The sequence below is a fragment of the Leptinotarsa decemlineata genome, unplaced genomic scaffold (genome assembly GCF_025532065.1).
Source record: "Leptinotarsa decemlineata unplaced genomic scaffold, Ldec_3_MD MMD2_tig00001719_RagTag_RagTag, whole genome shotgun sequence".
Lineage (NCBI taxonomy): Eukaryota > Metazoa > Arthropoda > Insecta > Coleoptera > Chrysomelidae > Leptinotarsa > Leptinotarsa decemlineata.
The window spans coordinates 11203143-11222914 of record NW_027412569.1 but is presented as its reverse complement, the minus strand read 5'-3'; the positions used below and the strand labels follow the sequence as shown (position 1 = coordinate 11222914).

The following is a 19772-nucleotide window of genomic DNA, read 5'->3' as shown; positions in this document are numbered from 1 at the left end:
AGAACAGATCCCGAAACGTGACAACTTCTGTCGATAGTTCAAATAGTGGGACACCCACTTTTCGAGCGTCTTAACCTTTACAATACGTTTTAAACCATCAAAAATCGCATGAGAGTTGACGCCCAGTTATTCCGTCATCCCACGCACTGTTTGTGGGTGGGTGTTTTGTTCGGGCAACGTACCGCGTGCTTTGCCAATTTTACGGTCGCCATAATCATCCTAACGAGAGGACTATTGGCAATGTGACCAACACGCCCGTACGTCAACTAAGGAAACACCTCCATGATATGGGGCTAATAGTCATGATGCGCGGACAGTAACTGCACAATACAATATCTTTATTCCCTAAAATGATCACTTCACAATGATATAGGCGTCGTCAATGGTGAAAAACATGAAATGTGTATAAACATTAGTACAACAGTGTTACAAAATGCATAAATTCAACACATGAGAGTGGTTGTTTAAAATAAACAATCAAAAGTGTTTATACATGTACATAATAGTTGAAATAGGCAATGCCGGACATGATATTATTGTAAAAACAATCGTCTACGAGATATTCTCTGATTCTCCATTCAAATACTAAAATTGATGCTACACTTTTTAGTCTGGAAGGTAGTTAATTGAACAATTTGGAACCTGCTAGAGATGGCGTCTTTTCCTTATAATTTTGTACGATGTTGTTGTAGTTTGATTAAATTCCCGTTCCTTGTTGCGTAATTACGACATTGGGAGTTAGTTTCTAATTAGAGTTCGCGTTTTTTCACAAAGAGCAGACAGTTATAAATATAGAGAGAAGGTATCGTTAATATCTTCCTTTGCTTGAAAACAGGTCTACATGAATCAATATGACGTAGATTGTGAAGCATACGAATTATTCGTTTCTGAGCAACAAAGACCCTGTTAATACACCAGACCACATTATAAGATAGAACAGAATTCACAAGAGCATAGTGAACATCTAACCAGTTGTTCTTCACTCTGTATTTTTTTTAACTGCATTAAGGCATAGAAACTGCTATTAAGTCTTTTACTCACGTAGTCGACTTGAAATTGCCAGTTCAATGAGTGGTCGATGTGAACTCCTAAAAACTTTGTGGATTGTGAAGGGTATATATTCGTGTTATTTGTAATAACGTGTATGGGATGTTCCACAGATTTTCTTGGAGAAAACTACCAATACTGTTTTTTTTTAATTGACCACCACTTTGAGAAATGTTTACTTATTACATTCAATTTTTCTTGAAGTTCCAAAGGACTGTCGGCTTCTGCGGAAAAAGTATCATCGGCAAAAAGAACTATCGAAGCAGTGCCGATATGTTGTGGTAAATCATTTATGTATAGTAAAAACATTAATGGTCCCAAGACTGGGCCTTATGGTACTCCAACTTCCAAGTAATAAGTATTTGCGTTTACATTATCCCATTCTACGTACATCTTTCGAAATTTCATGTAAGACATAATCCAAGATAGAAATTTACCTCGAATTCCAATTGCACTAAGTATTTTGAAGTTTATACAATCAAAAGCCTTTGATAAATCGAAGAAGAGTGCGGCCACAAACTTTCCTTCGTCAATTCCTCTATAGATATTTTCCAAGAAAGCTGTAGTCGGACTTTCCATTTTGACATTTGACTTTAAAATAAATCTTTTGCTCTATGAATCTGATGGGCGCGAAATTCAAAAAACGTTACAACTCCAGGTGGGCCAACCACAAAGGCCCGACGGGCTGCATGCGGTTGAGTATGGCTGTTATAGACCCTTAAACATAAAACTAATTTCAACCGTAGGAGAGAAAGCTCAACCAGACATGGATCCCGGCACTTCGTAACACAAATATTCTCCCAATAAATGGAGTCGTAACTTTTTGCTTATCGTAAACAGTTTTTTACCGTCACTTCACTTTAATGTACATACCTATTTTACTTTAAAATACTTACATTTCATATGCAATATAGAGCGGCAGGTTTATCCTATATTTAGGAGCTTTTCTCGTTGTAGAGCCCGTCATTGTCAACCCGAAACAAATTCCAAATTAGTTCTCATGTTCAGAAATGTGGGTAATACTTCATCAGGGTGTCTAGTTTCCAGTTATGATATTAAACCTCATACAAAGGATCAAATTTGTATATTTAATTTATTTACAAAATTTTGCAGACATCTCATTACATCCTAAAGTTAAAAGTATAAAAATCTTCTGCACATTACACTAATACTCGATAAATTAGATGGCGATACTATCCACACTGAAAAAAGCTTATATTATACCGATTTCATGCAACTTATTTCTCATTTTCGTTATGGTTCCATCCCACAAGGTCTGAAGAGGTTCCCTCACAGTTTCTACCGGTAAGTTGGTCATGATACTGATAGCCGCCTTCAAAGTAGCAACCATGTCACCTGAAAGAGAAAACACAACCATAACCATTAATTGTAGACATAGATGTTAATTATGATGAGTAGGCGTTAGCGGAAATCTTACCATTGCAATATATATTGTCAACAGCTTTTTTCAACAGATTCTGAGACGCTTGGGCACTCTTAATTTCTCCATCTTTGATGCACTGACATATTGATTCCGCCAATTTCGGTAGAATGTTAATACTGTTTCCCATTATGCAGGTGAACCCACTAGCTACAGCACCCAACATTACCTGAAAAATGATCAATATGCAACGGTTTTAGGTCTTGACACAGATCTTCAATATTTTGATAACTGAACAGTAATGATTATTTTTGACTCAAGTGTTTTGTAACCGATGGTCAACTTGAAAGGCATTGAAATAGTACAGTTCACAAACTATATTCAACATGGCGTTTGTTGTTTTTCTACAAAAAAATATTAAGCTGTTAAATTTTTTGCCTCTTCAGCTTAGTAAAGTTTTTTATAGAGATACAGAACTTAAAGTTGGCAACACTTTCTTAACTTCAGGCCATTTTGTCAGCTGTCAAGTGCAGTGATGCCAACTTGGGGGGTTTCCCCCTAAATTTAGTGGATATAATTTGAAAAAGGGGATTTTTTGTGCAGAAATGAACTGCAAATTTTGCGTAGAAATGACAAATATTGATAACCTGTTACTTTTTTTTATGATTTTCGATAATATTTTTTTAATTTCTATTTTATGATGTTTTATTATCTGTTTGAACCAGCAATTTGATTCATCTATTTAGTCGTTTTATGTGAAAAATACTTCTTCGAGTAAATCTGTATTTTTCCACTAAAAGAACCCATTGTTTTGATAAAGAATATAACGATTTTTTGCTCGTTTTGGTAAATCGAAAATTATTTCATTACAAAAAGAGATATTAGAGTATAGAATTCTCATACCAACAATGTTGGAATTCAAAAAAATGTTAATTTTAACAAAAAAATCATATTGGGGTCTCACATACCCCACGTGTCTACAGAAGTCCACATGTCGGACGCAGGGTTAAAAAAGAATGTAATAATAATCATTTAATTATGAAACATCAACAAAAATTAATTGGCACTCCGGGCGACTCCACTGATTCCAGTGGCGCATTTGCTTTTTCAGCTGCAGAAAAACCCTGAAAAACCTGCAGTACCACATCACCTGAAGATCTTGATCAGCCAGTATCTTCTCTTTCATAAAACACAATGTAGGCTGTCTTCAGAGACAGCCAGAATGTGTTCTGTCATATCAATTTAAAAATTAATATTTGTCTTATTCCATTTCGAAGTTCTGTACCTGTATAAAAAAACACCCTATACTATATATCGTTAAGCGATTGTGGGCCAATTTTTCTGTACGAATTCAAACTGAACCAAAGTGCTGCTAATTACAATGAGACATAACAATCAAAATGTAATACAATATTGAAATTATTGCGATACTTCCCAAATATCTTAAAGATAACAAAAAATTGAAGGCTCATAGTAAAAGCCTGGTAGATGTTCAATGTCTTTGGAAAAAACTGTATGAACAAAATATCATTATACTATTTTGAATATCTTGAATAGAAAACTTGAAAATACCTCATCAGTTCCCATGAAGACGACATACTTCTCAGGATTTAGGGTAAGGGCAGTTAAACCGTCCTGTAGATCGTTTGTACTATATATCACACCTACAAATGATTCTATTTCTCCTGTTATGTCCAACAGAAACGCAGTCATATCAACTGAAACGAAAGCAATCAACAATTGAAAATAAACTCATAATTATACAAAAGAGCATATTATGAATAGGAAATTAAGTGAAAGCAAACAGAAGAAAACACAAATTTAACAATAACTTTTACATTTGGAGAGGGCAAATTCTGTACAAGATGTCCGGATAAAAAATGATACTCACTGTTATATAATTGCGTGTACTTCGGATAATGGTGATAAAGTATTGGAATTTTATGTGTATAATCTGATATAATTTTTATATATCGGATAAGATCCAAATGATTTTTTGGCCGATGGTACAGATCCGGCATGAGAACAATGGCCCCTACTTTGAGTTTTTCTGCATGCATTGCCTGAAAAAATTAACTTTTGCAAGAACCGATTCGACTATAAGTTGCTATAAATGCCGATGCACTCAATCAAAAATACCTTCTTACCATATCAATGACACACTTCAATGGTGCTCCACCAACTTGAACCATGAGAAACTGGTTTTTTTCTTTGCAAATATCGTACCAATACTCCAAGAGTTGTTTCCTCTCGTCAGTAGTCAAAGACATACCTTCACCAGCTACATCGTTCACTTAAAAGAAAATAAAACTTATTCACTTGAGTCAATACAACAAAAAAAAACAACTTACATAATATTCCCTTCACACCACAGGCTTTCAAGAACTTTGCATATGGTCCAATTAATTTAAAATTGACTTCTTTCCCTCTATAATATGGAACAAAAATCAATGTACACGCTGTCTTATTTCTAAAGAATTACTCTCACCTGCTTTTAACGAACGGCGTAATAGTGGGACATAATAAGCCTCTGAACATGAATTTATTCTGAAACAAAATATTTATTGATTTATTTATTCAAGTGTATGGGTAATAACCATGAGGAAAAAGAAATATACAAATACTGTATTACCTTAAAACTAACATAACCTTAATATATGTGTGAATGTAGACATATATCGATGTAAATATATGAGATTTAATAATAATAATAATGACCTTTATTATTCCTAAAAAAACTAGAGTGTTTATAGCAGGAATACAATTTAAAATAGTGCCAAATGAGTTATTCGAAAACTAACACATCAAATTAAATGTACAGCACATATATATATATGAATATAGACACACACACATGTATAACTTTGGGATTTTTAAGAGTCCAATAAATTTGAGTGTTGGATTTTGAACTAACCTGTACTGATTGGTTGGTACTACTCAGATGCTTTTTATGTTTCATGGCACTCATATGTTTGAATATCTCCGTTTTACCACATTTGTAGTCCTTTTTGCAGAATCTGCAGTAAAAATAGTGAGGCCCATGTATACTCTCCGATATCCAAGGTTTAACTGTAGGTATGCTCTCCCATTCCTTCTTATATTTTTGGGTATAACTTTTCTACAAAAAATGCTTTTTAGAAGGAATGACAAAGAAGGTAATAGTCAATTCTAAACACTCCCTAGATACACCTTATAAGATTTGATTTTTAGGGGACTCTGAAAAGTAAATTAACATAACGGACCTTTTTTTTAAGGGGATCCTCTTCTTTGATCTTTTTTTTCAACTCTGCTTTCTTTTTTGTTTTCATCCTTTTCGACAGGGGCTCATCTGAATCCGAATCTGTTGCTTCATTCTCATTTGGTTCAAAATCAGATTCATCAGAAGCTTTAAAATCCGAAAACAAATCCTTTGCTGTTTTTGGTACTGCAGAATCTTCCTTGTTTTCATTAGATTCTACTAAATTTATCTCTATGATTTCTATATTATTGGATTTATTAGCATTTTTATCGTTTTCCATTTTGTTTATATGCTCAAAGGCCTTTGGCTTGTATGTCATCTGTCAAAATATTGTCATAACCTCATTCGTTTTCTTCTTCTTATTTTTGTTGAGGATCAATTTTTCAACTATGTATCCAGTTTCTACGTTGATTAGAATGTATTTTAACTTGAAAACCTTGTATAATTGTAGAATATGTTGCCCTATCAATATAGTATATTGTATATGTTGCACTTCTTTCAGAACATACCCTAAAATGTTGAACAATTTCATATCCGATCATTAACGTGGAAAATTCATATCGGCCCACTGATTAATCCTGGTATCGGCTATTATCATGCCGTTTATGCTTTTTGTTAACCATGAATTTTACGTTTGAAAGCATTTTTTACTTATAATTTACGTCTTTTGAAATGCTGCATTCCAGTTTCCGCTCGATCAAACGAGCAGGGCCAGAGTATCGAGTGCATTGGCCAGGTTTTTGATGCCTTCGGAACTATTGCAACACATCACGCCCGGAACGACAACTAGAACACAACATTTTCAGCGATATTTCATCAGGATAGAAAATAAATTATTTTAACAATTTGAAAGTTAGTAACGCAAATTTGTTAAGGTTAGCTTGTGCTGTAAAGGCCGGGATGCTTCAAGTTTTATATTATATTATAGTTGACCATGAAATAGAGGCATAAGTTGAAAAAAGGCCAACCAAAAAAATTTCTTCTCCTAGCCTCGGAAAACAAAAATAGTCCACTGAGTGCTCTGACACAGTATTTCTGTATACAGAATACTGTGGCTCTGAGGTCTGTAAAAAACATTTGCAGTTGCAATCATACCTGGTAGATGCCGCTGTCTCATCTGTCAAGGACATGGATCAGCTATCAGCTTTCAAAAAAATTAAAATTTTTAGGGTTAAGTTGGTTTCTATTTTTGTTCAAATCGAGACTATTTTTATAATTATGCAGATAAAAAGGTAGTACCCCGGATAAAAATGTCGCAGATTATGCTAATTATTGCCACAGCACATTTGGTCTATTGCCCTTTCACCAAAGTAGAGGAAAGTTTCAATTTACAGGCCATTCACGACATTTTGTACCACAAACTGAACCTCACTCAGGTAGGGTATTTCTTCCTTTTATCTTTCAAGTACCTTCTATAAATTATTTATATTATTAGATAGACCCCAACGAGTTATTATTAGGGAGACTGACTGAATCATTAATTTCCGAGTAAGGTGTCCTTCAAGGATCTATACTTGGACCTTTCTTTCAAAAATTTTGTGGATGATTTGATTAACAATTTTCATAATCATTCGTCAGTCCGCGCGGTGATGCAGATGCCACAAGTTTATGGTGGCCTTATGCAATAACTTGTAAAGCAAATAAATTAGCAGCCATCACAGTTCATAAAATTGTTATGTGTTAAGATTACTAATATGTTGAAATCTTTTTGAATGTGTATTATGAAACCATTTATTGTCTTTTGAGATATGGGATTTTGAACTGGGGTTTGGGATTCTCTACACGAAGGGTTTTTATTATTCATAAGTCAGCAGTTGGAATAATTGCTAAAATTGGATGGAGTCCTATAGGAGGGCTCCCAAAGAACTAATACTTCGTACATTGTTAGAATATATTTGCATGAATAGTGTAGTTTTGTTGCGAAAAACAGGTCAACTATAAGCAATTTCATAATTACTCAAAATGCTCTTGAGATTTTATAGCATCTAGATCATGTTGAACAGCCATGTGAAGCCATGTCTATCTCAACTGAAAATTTCAATATACTTGATTAGAACATAAGATCACCTCCTATTTTTAAATTCATTACAAGATATGAATTTAAACGGTCATTTATATTCTCCATATATTCATTCTTTGTTCTATTTGGTTTGTTTTTTTAGTAATATATATATTTCTTTTCGTTTTATAATTAATATTTCATTAATATTTCCAGTACGATCACAATGAATTCCCTGGAGTTGTGCCTCGAACTTTTATAGGACCTCTCTTTATTGCACTATTAGCATCACCTGTTGTTGCAGTCTTACAATTTCTAGAAATCAACAAATTCTGGTCCCAGTATTTAGGTGAGAATATACTCGTATGTTTTCTGGTTACAAATTTTACGAATCTTTAGCACTTCAGAACATATATTATATAACATACCAAGAAAACATCCAAATCTATAATTCAAGAGCCACCTGTAAAAGTATATAAAAAATTTATCATACCGATTTTCTTTTCACATAAGTTTCTTTTATATGATCTCCACAGTGCAAGGTACATATTATTGCATTAGAAAGAATATAAATAAGTTCTTGAGACAGTATATAATTCAATATGGACAATCTGCATTTGTTTCCATTGTAAAGAGGAAACTTCTTTTCATTAGAGAATCAAGTCTTCTGTTGAGCCCATAGATGGCGTCATTGTGGAGGGAAAATGTCTCATAGATGGCGTCATCGTGGGGGGAAAATGTCATCAACTTTACTCCAAATTATTTAATGGCTTTATTGCTCATACTTTTTTGAAAGTTGTGCTACCTTTTTTATTTTGACTTTACCATAGATTTTCAGTATCAGAATTTAGAAGTTATATCACAGAAAATATTTGACAACGTTTGGTTGTCCTTTTCCACTTTTTAATTGAGAAATAATGTTGGTTATAATTGTTCTGTGTAATGTATACACTGTATATGTATATACAGTTATGGGATTCAACGCTTAAATCGAATATAATTATTGAATTCATATCAATTCAGTTGAATTTTTCAGTTAGGACCATATTGGCAACATGTGTGGTGGCAAGTTTCAGCATATTGAGTAAAACCTTAGAGAAACAGTTCGGTACGAGATGGTTGCAGTGGTTTATTGCAATAACTGTGACTCAAAGTCACTTCATGTTTTATTTGAGCCGTCCACTGCCAAATATTTTCGCACTGCCTTTAGGTTTGTATGTTTCCCTTGCTGGAATACCGTCATTACTCACATTCACATATTTTTCCAGTTCTTCTAGCTCTGAATGGTTGGATGAACAACAATGCTAAAAGTTTCATTTTATTTTCCGGTGCTGCCATCATAATTTTCAGAGCCGAGCTCGCCTTATTTCTTGGAATACTTTTGCTCTACGACCTATATTACAAGAGGATAACAGTAAAACGGTAGGTTAGTAATTTTGTCTTAATTTTGTGGTTTTTAGCTCAGGTTAATGTACTTAAATAGTGCAGACTTAAACAGTCCTTTTTGAGTAGTTTCCTTTCAACTTTTACACGTAATAAGATATGACTAATACTCAGTCAATTTTATGATGCCTCACTAGAGGCGTCAAATCAGGTGATCTAGTGGGCCCTTCCAAGTGATCACCTCTGCCTGTCTAGCGTTTTAGATAATTGAGAAAACTTTACTGAGTTTTCAACTGATGTTATGTTACAATAAGATGAGGTACCTCTCCATTATGACATGTTGCTTCGAAAATGGCCAGATGACAATCATTTGATCGTTTGAATTGGTAGAGGGAGTCGTGAGAAACTTGTGAAGAGGAATTCGTGAAGTATTCTAGGGCTGAATTGAATAAGAGGTGTTCCTAACGAAACTACCTCAGAAACATTACACGATATAGGAAATGTAAATAAACTTCATTATTATCAGGTAGTGAATGGTGTACATTTTAAACATTTATTGAAATAAACTGCTGGTAACTCAGCAAGAGTTGATTGATTTCCAAAAATAAAGTACATACAATTGAATTAGTTATGAAAAGAGGTATCACACTCTCTTCACATAAAAAATGGTAGCGCCCTCTCTGCGACGAGCAATGTAACTCTATTGTCGTGTTCCTTATAATGAATTACTAAAAATGATATCTTCTCACCTGAATTTAGTTTAGTTTTCAATGGAAACAAGATAATTGTCACAACTTACGTCTTAACACTGGTGCATGAAGCTACCCTGAATTTCTCTTTAACAATCTTCAACTTTTTGTATCCTAGATGATATGTGGATGGTTTGAAAAGTTGTCAACCTAACAAAGATACACAACATTTTTTCATATTTTTTTTATTTTTCAACATAGTCTCCTTTAAATTCTACACAATTCTCCCAGTTTCATCTACAGTAGTTACTCGGCGCAAAAACTCGGATTTATTGCGCCTAAACTGCGCCAACAGAATGTTGAAAATGTTTATCCGAACGCGCCGACAGCTTTCTCATGCCTAAATGTTGATCAAACACAAACAAGTTATTGTGACATGTTCATAACCTCTGCTATCTCTTTTACTCCAATTCGGCGGTCGTCTAGCACCATTTTTTGAACTTTGATGATGTTTTCGTCGGTTGTTGCAATTTTTGGACGTCCCGAGCTCTTACGGCCACGTTTAAATTCAGCTGCCCAAAATTTCATTGTGGTAAATGATGGGGCAGAGTCCCCATACACAGAATCTAACTTATCTTTGATTTGAATAGGCTTCAGTACAAAAACTATTCCTAGTACAAAAAAAAATGCATACGTGCAATGTTAAATAAAAATCAGATAGAATCATGCAAACCTCTTTTTAAAAAATTGGCCGTAGGGCCCTATTTCCAATGGAATTGGGGTTTACAACCACCTATTGACAAAAATCGATCAGGAGATATCTTACTTCAGATTCAGAAATACGTTGAAAACATACTTACTGGATAACTCGTATTATACAATGGACGAGTTCTTATTTTCGTAGTGACTCTCTTTGCTTCTTATAGCATTTTAAAGTAAAGCCTATTTTAAGTTCAAATTTCTTATGACTTGTTTTATGCCTTTTAGGTCTTTGAAACCAATAAAGATTATTATTATTATAACAGGTGAACAACGAAATTCACTATCTTTTATTTTCGAGTGCTGCCATCTTTATGTTGCGGTCGGAAACTTTTCAAACCACCCTCATACATTTTTTCGAATTTTTGAACAAATGGAAAACATATTTCAATGTATCTTTTCAGATTGTTAGAGGTTGCCGTTCCCGGCGGAATAGTTCTTTTGCTACTGACAATCGTCATTGATTCCTTTTTTTGGAATCGACTTCTATGGCCTGAAGGAGAAGTACTATGGTACAACACAGTGCTCAACAAGAGTTCTAATTGGGGAGTATCCTTTTATTTCAAAAGAAGCAGACTAGTACCAATAAAACTCAATTTTTTTCACATACCTTAATCATCAAAACACCATTGTGATAACATAACCTATATTTTCCTTTACTTCCTCCATAGACTTCACCGTTTTTATGGTATTTTTATTCGGCTATACCAAGGGGCATGGCCGCCTCTTTTTTCCTCGTGCCTGTAGGGTTCTACTTGGATGAAAGGGTACGAAAATTAACTGTTCCTGCTCTGTTGTTTGTTTTTATATATTCCTTCCTACCACATAAGGAATTGCGATTCATTATATATGTTTATCCATTTCTGAATTGTGCTGCAGCTGCTGCTTGTCACCGAATGTAAGTATGAGTAATAGTAGCTTTTTACACATTATTGTGCATGCATTTGAATTTATTACTATGGAATGTTTCGCAAATTTCTTTCAAGTCTGTTCAAAAAACAAGGTGAGTGTTATAATTTCGCGGGCAACCTACATTCGATTAGCGATTTTTTAAATTTTTCATGTTGGTACATTCGCTTTGAACAAATTTTAGAATTAACTGTTTTAAACAAATTTATTTCTAACAATATTTCACCATCACAAACTAATTTATATTCAACACTTAGAGACTAACGCTTAATTTATTTCCACTGTTTGAATTCCTTGTTTAACTGCTCGATTCACTTTCTGAATTCAACTGCCCTCTTTGGACGAGAACCGGTAGAGGTCCATTTGTAGAATTCTATAGTCCGTTCGGTAGTCGCCTAGAATTTTCCCGGCGCTTTCAGACTGCATTCTTTCGCGGTGAGTCATGAATTTATACGATGAATCGGCTGGCGTATGGGTCAGGGGTGGCTTCGATTCGTTACATTGCCCCCCTCCTTAAAGACGTTTCGCCCCGAAATGTCATCCTTGGCGTGTGTCAAAGATGGAAAATGATTACCGCACACCAAAATCTTGATACCGCTGGATGTGAATATCGTTTCCAACATGCTTCTCACAATTCTCCAATCCAGCCTGTCGAGCCCAGAGGGATTGCCAAGTCAACGAGATTCTGGTCGAGCGTCGTGTCCCTCAGTCCGGTAAGACTCCTCCAGACATCTTTATAGGACGGTTTGTCTCGAGAATGCTTTTTGGTCACCAAGTAGAAAATGTTTCTCTGACCATTTTTCAACTGTAGCACTCCTCCGACTTCAGGATTCCGTTCTCGTAATGTTTGGAGCTGACCGAATTTCTTGTTGAACACCACAGCGACACCTCTGGACATTTGAAGATCCTCTGCCACGCAGTGAGCTAGTGCGTAATCAACTGGAACCTGGCTGGTCTCGTGGCTCTTCTTGAGTTACCCCATGTACGACCTTCTGTCCATTCGAGTATAAAGACATGAACTTCTGGAACGTCATGTCATCTTCTGGTGGTCTGAGGGCGTGGACTTGGTCGTGATTTCCAGAATGCGGAGCCAGTCTATTAAAATGGACGACCCTAGGCTTTCCTCGAGAGCCGGCCTTATATATCGGTAGAGATCCATTTGTATGTTCACGATTTCAGCTGTTTAGCAAGTTTAGTTTGTTGGTGAGAGGCATACGAGTTGAAATTGTTTTGCACGTTCGGCAATTTTTTGCTATCGAAAATAATGGATCAAAAAATTTTGCCCCGGGACTTTTGAAGCCTTGTTTTATTGATCTGCCCTAAGCGCTTTCTGTTCAAACTAATTTCTTATTCTAAACCAAATTATTATTCTTACTTTTTCAAATTGTCATCAGCACTTTCAAAAGTGATATTTTTTCAGCTGGGAAAACAGAAACAAAACGCCAATATACCATTTCCTGTCTTTAGGCGTGGCAGGTCATCTCGCTCTCAATGCAATGTTCACCTTGTTCTTGCTAAGCATATCTAGTACTAATTATCCTGGTGGTACTGCCATTTCCCATCTGCACCGACTCGCGAAAGCCGAAACTGGCGTTCGAGTCCACATATCGAATCTTGCCGCCCAGACTGGAGTGTCGAGATTTACACAGATCAATAGCAACTGGACGTAAGCTTTTGTCTTTCTCGAGAAACAGATTACTCTTTCACAATTTTTTCAGTTACTGCAAGAAAGAGAATCTACATCCAGGGGACTATGAACTGTATCGATATACACATCTCATCACTGAGGCGAAGAGTAAGTTTTCAAATGCCCTTAAACCCTATTCCTCCACACATGACATCATAGATACGGTTGAAGCTTTCCATCAGATCTCGTTCAACTATTTGACCATTCCTCCGGTCAAAATAAAGACGAAACCCGTCTTGTTCATTCTGAGAAGGCGGTCGAATTACAAGCAGATTTTGCAGTTGGAGGAAGAGAGTTTGGAAGACAAACGGGAGAAAATCGGGGACCAAGTTGGAATACCAGAAACACCGAAGAAGAGCGCTGATTACAGTGAAGAAAGCTCTGAGGAGATAGAAGAAATTAGGGGAGAATTTGTTACAGATGGCCAAACTAGTGATTTAACTTTAGAGGATGAATTTGAGGAACAGAGAGGAATACAGAAAGATGATGATGAGGAAGTAGGTGTACAAGCAAAGTCTGACTCCGTCGATATCGAAAAATCCATCAAAGCTGTTCCCGAAGATTCTGCAAGTGACCAGAATACAGAGGCAAAATTCATTCATAAGTCTGTGGAACCCTCTGTAGACAAAAAAATTATCAAAACAGTTCCAAGAAGTAAACCACTTTCATTTGAAAGCGAAATAGTAAAAGAAAAGTTTCACCATGAAGTTGAGGATGAATCTAATGGAAAAATTTTGAAAGTTGCTCCAAAAGTTAAAAACTTCAAGATAGAGGAGAGCTCAAAGAGAACAAATACTGATGAAAATGAGCATATTCCTGAAGAGACTGACGAAACTGAAAACCTACTGAAAAAATTGCCAAAATTCAAATATTTGAAAAAAGATACCATCAACACAGCAGCAGTCGTTGATGAAAAAACTGAAGACACTGTTATAAAGAAAGATGCCCCGAAAATGACAAAAATCAAATATGTTCCCAATGTTTTGAATGAAGATGGCGAGAAATTTGTTAAAAGAGAAACTCTCCAAGGAGCAGAGATTGATTCTGGTGTTGCAGAGTTGAAAAAAGCGAAAATTATGGATAGAAGCCCTAGAAAAATCTCTGGTCAGACTGAATTCTTTGAATCTCCACTCCATGGTGTGGAACAAAGCAAAGAAAATGATGAAAGACCTGAATCCATTATTGAAAATATTGTAAACAAAAAGCTCGTTGCCGAGAAAAAAGTTCATCAAGAGAGTAAAAGTACAGAAGCAATTAGAGAAGAAACCGTCAAGAAAGAACCGCCAAAAGCGGCTAGAGATGTTTTGAAAAGAGAAGCAATAGATAAAATCAAACAACTCAAAAAGGGCAGAGAACCAAACGAAAAAACTCTGGAACCTAAAGAGAAATCAACAATCATCACTGAAACACAAGATGATGATGCTCAAGTGAAGGGCATCAACAAAACAGAGAGCTCCGAAAATAAATACCACGTGAAAAAGAACATCAGAAAAATCATACAGAGATACAAGAGAAAGAAATTCAATGATGAATTGAACAACCAAACAAAACCAAAGGAGGTTAGTCATGCAAAAGACACCATCAGAAAAATCATCGAGGAAGAACGCAAGAAGCGAGAAGAAGAAGAAATTTTCAAGATCCAGCAACAGATCATGGAGATCATAGAAAGCAATCCGAAAATAATGAATAAGGAGCTGATCAAGTCCAAACTGCAGGATACTATTATGAACGAATTGGCGAATGCTATTGATCCCAACATTCTTGAGGATGAGGCTCATGTAGAGGTGCAAAGGAATTTGGAAGTTGTTGAACCAACGAGGAAATTCGATGGTGTGCCACAGAAGCCTTGGAAGGTGATTCCGGAAAAGACACACTATGAAGAGCCTTTCAAATTTATAATTACTGAGGAAATATCTGAACTAACAGAGAGCTTAGGGAATAGTGACGAAGATTTTGAGACAGGAGAACAAGAGGACGTCTCAGATAGAATAGAAGACTATTCGGAATATATTCCTTCTGAAATTCGCGGGAAAGAAACTGATGACAACAGTCTAGAAGAAGAAAAAATTGAGTTCGTTAAAAGGTTCAAGAAGGCTAACGAGAAGTTGGACAATATAATGTCTATTATCGATGAAATTGTTGATACAATAGAAATAACAGACGAAGATTCGGAAGAAGAAATGTTGGGTTGATGTTTCATGTGGTACGGTTGTTGAGTTTTTTTTTCAATAAATGTTGTGTTTTGATTATTTCCTGTATTTGTTTTAACCTGTATTGTGCAAATATGTAAAATACTCAAGTATATTACAGAACATAACAAAAGAAAACATAACATAACATGATATAAAACAACTGAAACTCGTAAAAAAATTGATCTTCACAGCATGGATTGTCAAACAGATCAACCTGGTATGAAACTATTTCATAATCAAAGTACGAAGAAAAATCAAAATTATCAAACATTAAAAAAAGGAGAAAAAATGACATCTAAATTCAAATCCAGTCCAAGAAATAGTCTCCACTTCCATTTCTTTTTTCAAACCATAAAACAAAATGATGTAAACGTGAACATCCTATGTCAGCCATCATCAACCAACTACTGGTACCAACCTAACTTTGAAGGGGAATTTGACAGCAGGTATATGTTATTCAGCGTTGGTAGGTATATTAAAAAATACATTTTTGAAGTTGAGCATATATGTTTTCATTTTCAAAAGGATAAAAATAACTATGAACTATATGAAACTGACGAATTATTGAAATGATGCGATATCATACTGAGGGGTGACATTGAATAAGAAAATCTTAGAAATAAAAAACGTTCACCAGCACAGTCTTTTTACACTATGGTAATTTTACGCCAGTGGCATTTTACGATTTTTCATTACCGAAATTATATTCCCAAAGAGTTCGATTTCGATAATTCATTCAAGTAGATTCCGACTGTTCAGTATTTAGTTTTTAGCAAGTCATTCAGTAAAAAGAACGAACAAAAATTTCAGAAACTCACCTACATCCTGTTTTCACGACCATTCAAAGTATGGTCGGTTTTCAGCATAAAAAAGAAAGTTCCTTATGTACAAATGAGTAAGACAAAGTAACATCCAAATATACGCCATTTTATTATAGCTCTAACAAAAATCCAAAAAGTATAATACAAAACTCTATGGCTACTTACAATATTCTTTATACACAACAAATATATTCAACAAACTAATATAAATAAATACTTTTATGCATTATCTATCCACGGTAGGTATTGCTATTTAAAATACAAGTTTTACCTGGTAAGGGATCAGTAGGCAAAGTGAAAATATGAATGTAAATGTCATTTTTACAAGTAGTTTGTGAAATTAGACACGAAATATTTATATAATGTAAAGTACTCTCCTCTCCGTCCCGACTTTGATGTGAGATGGAATTTTATCGATACCCAATAGAGGAAATTATGAAAATATTGTTGTAAATTATCCCCAGAAAAATATAGCGCCGGCCGCCGCCGGTATTCGTCAATCGATTGTGACTTGGCCAAGGTCACGCTCAACTCTACTTGTGCTTCTCGATCGATCTAAGAGATGTCGCGTCGCTTGAAGAATATACCTATCGGCTTCCGAAGACTTTCATTGGCAGATATAAGGATTACCAATAGGCAGATGGGGGTAGTCTAGTGAAATGAGGTTAAAAGGTGATAGGTTACTTTTTGTGTTGTATTGTCAGTGTAGTAGAGAAATGAAGTTGAGTTCAATTCTACAGTGTGGTCAATTGATCATTGTCGAACCCACGGGGAAAACATAACAATATCATATTGAAGTTAATTCCTAAGATCTGTCGAATAGGGAGATTCCACTTTTTCATATTCCTGTTAGTACTGCGTCAAAGTTGACAAGTCGAAGCGAGTAGAAAAAAATATTGAACCAATTGCTAACTTCTCTTATCAATGGAAAGATCCGAATTAGATCATCCTCAAATCAATACTTGAAAAAACGAGAGGGTTCAAATCAGAAAAACGCACGGGCGAATCAAAGAAATCTCGTAGGGAAAGTCCCCATCACTGTCGGTATCTATAAAATCCCCACTCCATCATTTCTGGATCCGTACCTCCCTGGCATATAAGTCGTTATATCTAAGAAGTTGATATGATATGATATTATCTGTTACAAAATTTGCAGTCTCCATAACGTTCTCAAACAATCCTTCAAAATCCATCGACGTAACACTATTCGTATATTTACCACTTGAATATCTCTATAAAAAACTTTGTATTGTTTTGTTTCTATCTGAGCCTATTCTACGTTAAAAAATCTTTCAATGCAAATGCCAAGTTTCCCAATCTTTCCATGTCTAATTTCACAGTTGAATATAACTCCAATTTACTCAAGGTATACATAGTGTTGACTACTCTCCGATACATATTAAAAATCAACAACTTTTCACAACCTAGAGACTAGACAAGTACGCGTGGATTGTGGTAGAAAAACATCAACACTCGGTATACATTTGATACCTCTTATATTAATCATATAGATAGAATCTTGTTGCGAAATCTAAAAACATCAGATAGTCAGTTCACGTTATGTTGAAAAGTTGAAACTAGATGAAACTCGTTGCAGATGTGAGAAAGGAATATTGATAAAAATATTTATTTATTCATATAGTTTTGTTTTCCCAAATTCAACTATTAGTAAATATATAATGTTGTTTCTGGGACCAAATCCCATGCTTTTTCTTATGGTGCTTCATTTTGCAAAGTTTCAGATCTCTGAGTGGAGCCTTGTGGAACACCCGCATAATTTATGATACAGAGTAACGTCGGTTAGACAATCAAGATGACGGGAACAAATATCGGTTTGTTGTTCCACATGGTTCCGATCGGAGGTCTGAAGTTTTGAAAGAAGAAGCATGGGATTTTGTTCCAGAAACAGTATTGTACATCTACTACTATTGACATGACTGGAATCAATTCAGATGACTACTTTCAAAATAATTATATGGTTGAAGTCATGTTTAATGTGTATCAAGAACATATTGATGTGTAATGTATGAAGGAAATATCTTCAATTTATCAAACAATTCAATGCCTTTCCTATAAATAAGGATATACATGGAAATTATTAGGTACAAGGTCTACGACTTTGAACATCTGTGCATGGGAATATTTATAATTTGATGATCATTACCGAACTAAAAAAATTTGTCTTGATGTTTTTGGAAACTATGAACTGTTTCAGATTTTTGACTTTTTTAGTCACTTTATAGAACACTCCTGAACTATTTGAAATAGGCTTATTCTATCCTTCGGTAGTATGTAATACATCAAGTTGGAAATTATTGAAACTTTTTGTATTATGATCATGTAGTTTAGAATATTTTAATAATTGAATATTACTTTTCCAAAAACTTTTGGACAATTTATAACCATTGTGTATGAGGAAAATTAACTTCAGCACCCTCAGTCTGCTTTTAAAAATGTTTCTCAGATCTGCAATTAATTTTATCCTATACCTATATCGCATGCAGACATTTCATTCCAAAATATTTTATTGAGTATTCTATCAGACTTTCACTTTGAAATTATCAAGGGAACAGCTGCCTCGACAATATCAGTAATAATTGGGAATACATACATATACATACAAGTCAGACATATGAGTAAACCGAATGAAATGTCTGCTTGTTTACAGTTCAACTCAAAAGTGATTGTTTCATAATTTCATACTTTTTAGTGAGAAAACAAATTACAGAGATTTATTATATTATGCAACAATGAGCATAATGACATTAAGTTTTCTTTACTTGATAGATCAACACTGGTAGAAGATTCTTCCGGAAAATCCAGGGAAATGATTGAAACCCTTCTGGGAAAATCAAATTAGCAACAGAACCCCAGCTTATTCAAACTTTTTTTCAAACCCATTAATGATTTCACTTCCATTATCTAACATTTACACCTTGAACTTTCTGCAATTTTTATCCAGGTTTCCATCCATCATAAAATCTCAAGATGTTTGCTTCTCTACACATTTGAAGTCTCACTAATTAAGAAACTCTGTACAAAAACTACGCAGCCAAGGAAAAAACTTGAAGAAGAGTTAGCGGAGCCATAGAAAATCGCGTCAAAAACTGAAACTTGTGTAATTTTGAGAAAGATGTCAAAATGTTCAGTCCAAGATTCAACATTTATAGAACACAGCCTTCTTCATGTTCTAACTCTTGCTAACGAGATTTCCCCATGCAGAGTCAACCGAAAACCTCAATTAGGTTTAGATATCACTTTCTGTTCACACATTCGTCCTAACAATAGCGTCACAGAATTAATGGCTCGGAGTCACTCGAAAAACAAACCACCCGTTCCACTCTCCAACAAGGTACCTCCTAGACGTACCATTCTTTGATATCTTTGCTGTCGCGCTTCTTCGACTTCTGCATCTGACTCTTGTCGCCATTTCTCAGCGCCCCGTTCACCTGGTACTGCGTCTGGCCGTTCGTGCTCGAGGTGTTCCCCAGGAGCGCGGCATTGGGCCCTTGCTGGTAACCCTTCGAGTCGTCCACTTTGAATGACCTGTCGCTGCGGGATTTGAACTTCAGGATGACTAGGATGATGAGGATTATTGCGATCAGTGCGCCAGCAATGATACCTTTAACAAGAAATTATGGTTAGATTTGGCAACGCTTTTTCTTTG

At 35.2% G+C, this 19772-nt stretch overlaps 3 protein-coding genes across 5 annotated transcripts in view; 1 reads left to right on the top strand and 2 right to left on the bottom strand.

Annotated features, from left to right (window-relative positions):
* Positions 1-2116: 2116 nt before the first annotated feature.
* Positions 2117-5997, bottom strand: LOC111515642 (N-acetylneuraminate lyase). The gene is made up of 9 exons (XM_023171861.2): positions 5671-5997; positions 5343-5546; positions 4917-4975; positions 4780-4856; positions 4576-4721; positions 4320-4491; positions 4001-4146; positions 2486-2657; positions 2117-2403 (listed from the first exon to the last, which is right to left on the bottom strand). The coding sequence occupies exons 1-9, from the start codon at positions 5983-5985 to the stop codon at positions 2261-2263; spliced, it is 1434 nt and encodes a 477-aa protein (XP_023027629.1). The 5' UTR covers positions 5986-5997; the 3' UTR covers positions 2117-2260.
* An 811-nt stretch (positions 5998-6808) lies between these two features.
* On the top strand, positions 6809-15341 carry Alg12 (Alg12 alpha-1,6-mannosyltransferase). Its single transcript, XM_023171869.2, has 8 exons — positions 6809-7042; positions 7882-8014; positions 8702-8875; positions 8934-9087; positions 10901-11045; positions 11168-11394; positions 12826-13071; positions 13124-15341. The coding sequence occupies exons 1-8, from the start codon at positions 6917-6919 to the stop codon at positions 15282-15284; spliced, it is 3366 nt and encodes a 1121-aa protein (XP_023027637.2). The 5' UTR covers positions 6809-6916; the 3' UTR covers positions 15285-15341.
* Positions 15342-16190: 849 nt separating this feature from the next.
* The window catches only part of Nrx-1 (Neurexin 1), a 208289-nt gene continuing 204707 nt past the window's right edge, over positions 16191-19772 (bottom strand). For all 3 annotated transcript variants that reach the window (XM_074176497.1, XM_023171873.2, XM_074176498.1), the window contains one exon: positions 16191-19727. In XM_074176497.1, coding sequence (XP_074032598.1) covers positions 19465-19727 — 263 coding nt within the window. In that variant the 3' untranslated portion in view covers positions 16191-19464. The remainder of the gene's footprint in view (positions 19728-19772) is intronic.

Excerpts from the sequence above, each read along its gene's own strand:
- LOC111515642 (XM_023171861.2), bottom strand. The coding sequence starts at position 5,985 with ATGACATACAAGCCAAAGGCCTTTGAGCATATAAACAAAATGGAAAAC. Across the intron at positions 5,547-5,670 it reads AGGATCCCCTTAAAAAAAAG|AAAAGTTATACCCAAAAATA; the intron begins GTCCGTTATGTT and ends CATTTTTTGTAG. Across the intron at positions 4,976-5,342 it reads GTACCAACCAATCAGTACAG|AATAAATTCATGTTCAGAGG; the intron begins GTTAGTTCAAAA and ends ATTTTGTTTCAG.
- Alg12 (XM_023171869.2), top strand. The coding sequence starts at position 6,917 with ATGTCGCAGATTATGCTAATTATTGCCACAGCACATTTGGTCTATTGC. Across the intron at positions 11,046-11,167 it reads ACAAGAGTTCTAATTGGGGA|ACTTCACCGTTTTTATGGTA; the intron begins GTATCCTTTTAT and ends CTTCCTCCATAG. Across the intron at positions 13,072-13,123 it reads CAGATCAATAGCAACTGGAC|TTACTGCAAGAAAGAGAATC; the intron begins GTAAGCTTTTGT and ends CAATTTTTTCAG.